This window comes from Portunus trituberculatus, chromosome 39 (genome assembly GCF_017591435.1).
Source record: "Portunus trituberculatus isolate SZX2019 chromosome 39, ASM1759143v1, whole genome shotgun sequence".
In the NCBI taxonomy this organism is placed as follows: Eukaryota; Metazoa; Arthropoda; class Malacostraca; order Decapoda; family Portunidae; genus Portunus; species Portunus trituberculatus.
In genome coordinates, this window is record NC_059293.1 from 5930961 (window position 1) to 5938926 (window position 7966).

General features: G+C 43.1%; 1 protein-coding gene across 1 annotated transcript in view; it reads right to left on the reverse strand.

Moving 5' to 3' along the window:
- Nucleotides 1–7966, reverse strand: part of LOC123515576 (sodium- and chloride-dependent glycine transporter 2-like) — a 115263-nt gene that overhangs the window by 5013 nt on the left and 102284 nt on the right. Inside the window, exon 11 of the mRNA XM_045274318.1 lies at nucleotides 3623–3725. Coding sequence (XP_045130253.1) covers nucleotides 3623–3725 — 103 coding nt within the window. The remainder of the gene's footprint in view (nucleotides 1–3622; nucleotides 3726–7966) is intronic.

Genomic DNA, 7966 nt, shown 5'->3' on the forward strand with positions numbered 1-7966 from the left:
TTGTTTTTTTTTTTTTTTTTAATTATTTATTTTATTGCCATCTTTACAAAACCCTACGGGAGTCAGACTATTGTTTCCGATCTTCAGATAGGCCTGAGACCAGGCAAACACCCAACGGGACAACAAGGTCACAACTCCTCGATTTACATCCCTACCTACTCACTGCTAGGTGAACAGGGGCTACACGTGAAAGGAGACACACCCAAATATCTCCACCTGGCCGGGGAATCGAACCCCGGTCATCTGGCTTTGAAGCCAGCGCTCTAACCACTGAGCTACCGTGTGTGTGTGTGTGTGTGTGTGTGTGTGTGTGTGTGTCACTCAATCTGTGTATCTTTCTTCCTTATCCAGTTTGTCTGTTAGTTGTGTCTGCCTCTGTCTTTTAGTGCACCTGTTGTCTTTTGACACTTGCATACTTGTCTGTCTGTCCGTCTATTTGCCTGTCTGTTTGCATGGATGTATGTCTATCTTTCTTTCTGTTCGTCTATAATAGTAGTTGCCAGTGTGTGTGTGTGTGTGTGTGTGTGTGTGTGTGTGTGTGTGTGTGTGTGTGTGTGTTTGCTCTTCCTTTCTCTCTCTCTCTCTCTCTCTCTCTCTCTCTCTCTCTCTCTCTCTCTCTCTCTCTCTCTCTCTCTCTCTCTCTCTCTCTCTTCTTCTTCTATCTATCTATCTATCTATCTATCTATATGTACGTAAATAGAAAATAAGGAAATGTCTACATATATGCACGTTTATTTTGGAGAGCGTTGGTTTGTCGTGGAGAGAAAAAGAAGACTTAAGAAGATTTGACACAGAAGTAAATAGGATAAGATAGCGGCAAAAAGGGGAGGAGGATCACGGGGTGTTGAGAGGAGAATGAGGACTATGTAGAGGAGAAGGAGAGAAGAAGAGGAGGAAAAGAAGGAGGAAGAAAAGAACTCAAAGGAAGAAAAAACAAGAACATTTATTGGTTCTTGCGTGGTTGTTTTCATGAGGATACAAAGTAGAAGGAGGAGGAGGAGGAGGAGGAGGAGGAGGAGGAGGAGGAGGAGGAGGAGGAGGAGGAGGAGGAGAAAAACAAGAGCAAAATGAATATACAGACAGGAATGGGACAGAATACAGAAGCTATCACTTTTCAGAGAGAGAGAGAGAGAGAGGAGAGAGAGAGAGGCCCTGCGACGTATCAGAGGCAATAAATCAGAACGCTGAGAGGAAGTCAACAACATTTAGCCTCTCGAACATAAACAAACGCCCCTTCCTCCTTTCCTCTCCCGTCCCATCACCCACTCCACTCCTTCTCCCTTATTTCCCATCACCTCTCACTTCCCTTCCTCCCTTCCTTTTCTCCCCTCCCCCTCTCTCTCCTCCACGGTACCCAAACCCGTTCCGGAAATTAGAATTCAAACTCAGATACTAAACGTGTACTTTCTTTTTATGTAGGAGAATAAGGAGTGAAGAGGAGTGAAGAGGAAGGAGAGGAAGGGAGAGGAAGGAGAAGAAATTATTACCAGAGAGGTTTAAAGGAGGAGTGACGGCCGGGAAAACATGGCAATATCTTATAACGATGTGGATAGTTTGCCCACAGGCGCCCTAATGTAAGAGGTCTGTTAGCATTGCCGTGTCCTAGCAGGGGAACACGTGTGCCTACAGGCGGAAGAAGGGTTGGTAGAGGGTGGGAGGGAGAGAAAGTTCGTAGGGGTGGAGAGAGGACAGAGGAGGAGGGTGGAGGAAGATGGTTGATGTTTAAGGGAATTTACGTTGGAGTTGTCTTGATGCACAAACACAACACACACCACACCACACCACACCAAACAACACACACACACACAACACCACACAACACCCAGCCAGACTTTCCATTCTCTTCTACTTTTATTTCCCATCAAGTAAAAGACTTTTCTTCAAAAATTCCTTCGTCAAACAAACTTGGGCTTTCTTGGTTTTCACTGGTGGTTTTGTCCTTTTAGATGAGAAAGAAAAAGAAAATTTCCAGTTTTTCTTAAAGGGATTCACTAGCTCCTTTCTTCTACGCATTGAGGCATTTTTTGCACTATTTCTTATATTTTTTACATATCCAGAAGTTTTAAATGGATGTTGCATTGATCCGGTTTAGAGTTAGATATCTTAGTCTCAACTTTCTATAAACACTCTTTCCTTTTGCTTAGTTATCAAACCATTCCTGGATTTTTTTATTTTTCATTAAACGGTTGCTTATTTTAAGCTTAATCTTAATTCCTTAAAATTTTCAGTGGCATAGACAGTAAAGTTCTTCTCTCATATTTTTTTTTCCGTTAGCTTTTTCCTTCTTTATTTATACCTTGGTTCTCTCTCATCTTCGTCTTCTTTTTGGCAATCTTTCTTCCTCTATCATCTATATATTTCCTTCCCTATTCTACTTTCAGCTTTTCTTTTCCTTTACCTTTCATTACCTCGTTCTTCATATCTTTGTTTCTATTCTTAATAATTTTTTCTATCGATTTACCTCAGCATTCTCTCATGTTTTTGGTCTCCTTTGTCAAATTTTTTGAAATATATATATATATATATATATATATATATATATATATATATATATATATATATATATATATATATATAAATTTTTTCATATCTATTGTTCGTCAGTGTCCTCTGTCCTTGCCTGTTTTCTTATTATGTCATACCGTTTCTTCTGAATCTCTTTCACTTTCAATGCCTCCTTTTTCTTTTTCATTTGTTTTCTTATGTGTTCTCTTTACTTTTGTCTTTATCGTCCTCTCAAGCTTAGTTATCTTCTGTGTTTCTTTTCTTTTGTGATTATTGCTCTTATTTTTTTTCCTATCCCCTTTGCCTTCTCTCTTTAATTCTCCATAGTTTTGTTCTCTGTTTCATTTACCTTCTAAACTTGTAGTTGCCATTTCCCCTTCCCCTGGCTGGGGCTCACTTTAGTAACAGCCCGTCTCTCCCCACTCAGGGCACGGCCACTTGGGGGTACTCACTCACCACGGGGCAACGGAGGAGGAAAGCACTCGGCCTCGTCTCCGTCTGACTGGCACTTCCTTTTACCTCCTCAATGGTTTTCCCATTTCGTGTGTTGATCCAATGATTTTGGTTGAATTTCTCCCTTACTTTTACTTCCTTACTGTGGATTGCAAACCATCTCGAAAAGGTCAACACGTCTCCTACTGTTCGTTGTTCTCTTATTTTTCCTTCGTGAATAGGATGTCTGTTTACGTTTCTACCTGGAAATGGCTGTGATATTTCCTTGGCTGTAACTGTTGATTTGTGTCGTTATAGAAATTTTCTGAGCAATAAGTGTTGGGATGAGATGTTGATGTGTAGGGATGTGATGTTAATGATGATGGAAGTCTTATTCTGCAGCTCCGGCGCATGGAAATGTAGTGAATCATTCCCCTATGGAAAACAAATCATGGTACGTTATTGTCGTTACCAGTACCATGACTCTGATCTTTTATCGGAACTGAGCAAAAAACTTGTTTTCTTTGGCCGGTCCCGGAGGGTTTTCCTTGTAATTCTATAAATGTCTTCGTTTAAAAAAGGACAAAAATCTCAAATATAGAGAGTCTTCCATATTTTTATTTCTGAATTTTTGAATGCGATTAAATTCTTGAAAAAATTTTTGACGAGGTGACCGACCAGATACCTTTCTTCGTGGTGAAGGGAGCAGTGTGCGTGAGTGGCTGGATCGTCTCCTGGGATGGACCCGAGACCGTGGAAGAAGCCCAGCAACACGAGGTCGAGGCACGCTGTGGGAGGAAAAGGAAGCAGGCTTGAAACTTCACTTGGGTTGACAGGATTTATATTCAGAAACGAGGAAAGATGGCGATGCTGATGGCAAGATTAAGTTAATTTTGTCAGCACAGCAAGATGTCGTAATGTTTTCTTCTCTAGTTGAAAGTATTTGGTTGTCCTCTAGGGTTGCGGAATTCCCTTTGTCAAGGAATAACCACAGCTGCCTGAGACACGCAACCACAACCACGACCATGAGACTTAATATCCCGCCGGCAGTCACGGTTACGGGCGGGAGTGGAGAGGGCAGGGCGGGCCGGCGAGGGGCAAGGGGGACTGTAATAAACTCGATAAATCTAACTTTGTAGACCGTGTTGGGAAGGTGCCGGGAAGGTGGTAAAGGGGACCGGGGGCGAGATGGAAGGATTATGATCACTGAATTTTGTGTTGGATGGCAGCCTTGGTGGGAGGCGAGGTAGCGTGACGCCTTCTTCCAAGCCTCATCAGCGGACAACATAAAGAGAGAAGGCCTACCGCTGCTGTTGTTTTCTCTAACATGCGAGGTAACGTTGGCGATAGAAATAGCGTGGTATTTTTCTTTCTACTTTAGTTAAGATGTCAAGAAATCGTAAATGCGTCTGCGCGTAAACATTCTGATGTGCGGGAATTTGCATGAAGGGTGAAGGGCGAGTGGACATTAGTGGCGCTCGTCTTGTGCTGTGCGGTGATGCCTCGCTAAGTGACTCGCCTCGCCCCCTGCAGGCCTGACCCGCGAGGAGCTGCTGAGTGGCCTTCTTACTGACTTGTCCCTCCTCCTCCTTCTCCTCCTCCTCCTCCTCCTCCTCCTCCTCCTCCTCCTCCTCCTCCTCCTCCTCCTCCTCCTCCTCCTCCTCCTCCTCCTTTTTATTCCCCTTCCCCCACCATCCTCTTGCTTTTCCTGTCTCCTTTTTTAAACTGTTCTCCTTTCTTCTGTATCTTATTTTCCTCTTTGCTTACTTACATCCTTTTTCATTCTTTTCTTCATTTCTTTTCTCCCCCAGCCACATTTCCTCCTACGTTATGCACACAATTACGCTTCTCCTAAGTCCTTTCTTCCTTCTCTTTACTCCTTCCTCCAATTACTTTCCTTCTTCAAGTGGCGAAGATCATTTCCCGCGACATTTTACCCTTTCCAAGTTTCCTGTCGCTGCCCTCCTGCTCACATCTACGTTCTTAATTCCTCTTTAACCCCTCCCCATCTCTCTCCCTGTTTCTTTCTCTCTCTCTCTCCCCTCTTCACCCAGCCATCCCGTCCCTTCCTTCCCCTCTTAGTGATGAATATGCAACGAAACAATCCAAAACTCGTTCGTTAATCGCCCAATATTGCCCTCATACATATTCATGGCTGACTATGAATACCAAATTTAAGTAGCAATCACCAGCTCGACTAGACTCCCACGTCCCGTCTAAAGGTTAAGATATCCTCTCTCTCTCTCTCTCTCTCTCTCTCTCTCTCTCTCTCTCTCTCTCTCTCTCTCTCTCTCTCTCTCTCCATCATTTGTGGCGTCCCTAACCTCTCCTCCTCTAGTATGTGTCCTTATTGGTTCTCCGGAGTCACTAGTGCCCCGCTGAGTGTGTCTGGTGTATGCTGGACCACTGTTGCTGCTGGACTGAGGATGAAGATCTATAAGAATTACCCCTGATTATTTTTATGCATGTATTCTGTATCACTGGTGGGAAGGATGTGTGAAAAGTTCCCTTGTTTATCTGTATTTTACTTTGTGGCTTCATAGAATACGGTGAGAGAATACAACTGTTCACTGTTTGATTATCTGTTGTTAGCTTTCTGTTTTGTTATTTTTGTATTTGTACGTGACAGCAAATTCTTTCTTCAGTTTTTTCTTTAATTTTTACCTTATCGTTCACCTATCTTTATTTTCATCACGTTGTACCCTCTCTCTCTTTCTCTCTCTCTCTCTCTCTCTCTCTCTCTCTCTCTCTCTCTCTCTCTCTCTCTCTCTCTCTCTCTCTTTCTTTTCTTTGACCTCTATAGCTTTCTATTTATCATATCATTCATTTACCGTTTCTTTTCACCAAACCGTACTCTTTATGTACATTTCCTTGATATTACATTTTTTTCTCTCTCTCTCTCTCTCTCTCTCTCTCTCTCTCTCTCTCTCTCTCTCTCTCTCTCTCTCTATCTTCTTCTCCTCTCTTCCTTCTGGCCTATAGCTCTTTATGTGACATATTAGCACAAATTTACAAGTTTTTCATTTCTGTCTTTCATGTCATCACATCCATCCATCCATCCTTCTTTTCACTACATTCTTAACATGCATTTCCCTTGACATCAACACTTTCTATCTTCTGTATTCCCTTTCCTTTTCTCTCTCTCTCTCTCTCTCTCTCTCTCTCTCTCTCTCTCTCTCTCTCTCTCTCTCCTCCCTTTCCTTTCCTCCTGCCCGACCACCCCTCCCGGCCTTCCTCCCTCGTCTCTTTACCGGAGTGACATACGGTCGACTTCATTATTCATTTTCACGGAAGTTGACCCTAAAGAATGCAAGTTGGTTACGCCTGATAGAGTTTGACACTTGGACCAAATGGAGTTGGGAGGGGAGCGGGTGAGGGGAGAAAGGAAAGGTGGGGTGGGGAGATGGTGGGCATAGAGGGAGATTGGTGGGGTGAGGGAGGGAGAGGCAGGGAAAGGGAGGGAGAGGAAGGGAGGGAGGGAGAGTACAGAGGGTTGGTTGGTTGGTAGGTGGACGTAAAAATGTCATCCCAGTATTTTTCAGAAGTAACTTGTCTTGTGTGTGACGTGAGGCGAGGATTACGGTGGTGGTGGTGGGGGGGTGGTGGGGTGGTGGTAATGTTGATAATAATAATAGTAATAATAATAATGAAAATAATAATAATAATAATAATAATAATAATAATAATAATAATAATAATAATAATGTTAAAATAACAATTTCTCTCTCTCTCTCTCTCTCTCTCTCTCTCTCTCTCTCTCTCTCTCTCTCTCTCTCTCTCTCTCTCTCTCTCTCTCTCTCTCTCTCTCTCTCTCTCTCTCTCTCTCTCTCACACACCACACACACACACACACACACACACACACACACACACACACACACACACACACACACACACACACACACACACACACACACTCAATCACTTCCTTCAATCTGCTTTTCAAGAGAGAGAGAGAGAGAGAGAGAGAGAGAGAGAGAGAGAGAGAGAGAGAGGAGAGCAAATCGCCTGGAAACCTACGATAGTGCCTTACGACCGCAAAACCACCTCGTTCGAATCCCCTGTCTTGACTCTCTCTCTCTCTCTCTCTCTCTCTCTCTCTCTCTCTCTCTCTCTCTCTCATCAAGCATCAATTTGATAGAATGATAATTGAGTCTATTTGATATGAGAGGAATAAATCAATAGTAGTAATAGTAGTAGTAGTAGTAGTAGTAGTAGTAGTAGTATAGTAGTAGTAGTTGTAGAAGCAGTAGTAGTAATAGTAGTAGTAGTAGTAGTAGTAGTAGTAGTAGTAGTAGTAGTAGTAGTAGTAGTACCAGCAGCAGCAGTAATAGCAAGAATATTAGTAGTGATAGGAGGAGAAGGAGGAGGAAGAGAAGTTGGAGGTGAACGAGGATGAGGAGCACAAGAATTAGTGAACACAGGAAATAAATAAAAACAGATAAATATAAGAAATGAAAAACATGATCGAATAAAAGGGAGCATGAATGAATAGATGTGATGGATGGATGGAGAGAGAGAGAGAGAGAGAGAGAGAGAGAGAGAGAGAGAGAGAGAGAGAGAGAGAGAGAGACTCAGTTATAGGACAAGGATGAGAGAAAGGGAACGCTCAGCCAAAAACATGATGTGTTCACCCCCTTCCCTGCCTCCCTACCACCATTCCCACCCTTTCTCCCACCCTTCCTTTATCGCTCCCTCCCTCCACTCTCCCTAAAAAGAGAACACGTGACTGAGGCGATGGTCATAGTCATTTAGTTGAGGTTGAGCGGAACGCCATGAGGGGGAGAAAGGAGAAAGGGGATGAAAAAGAGGGATGATAGAGAGGGGATAAATAGAGAGGATGGAGGTGCAACATAAACACAGAAAGAAGTAATGATGGTGGTTGGTGGGGAGGAAGAGTGATAGGACAGGAGGAGGAGAAAGATGAGGGTGGATGGTTACGAGGATGAAAAAAATAGTATGAAGGAGATTCGTGGGATAGATAATGGAGTATAATGGACGATAATGAATGAGAAAGTTGATAAGGTGA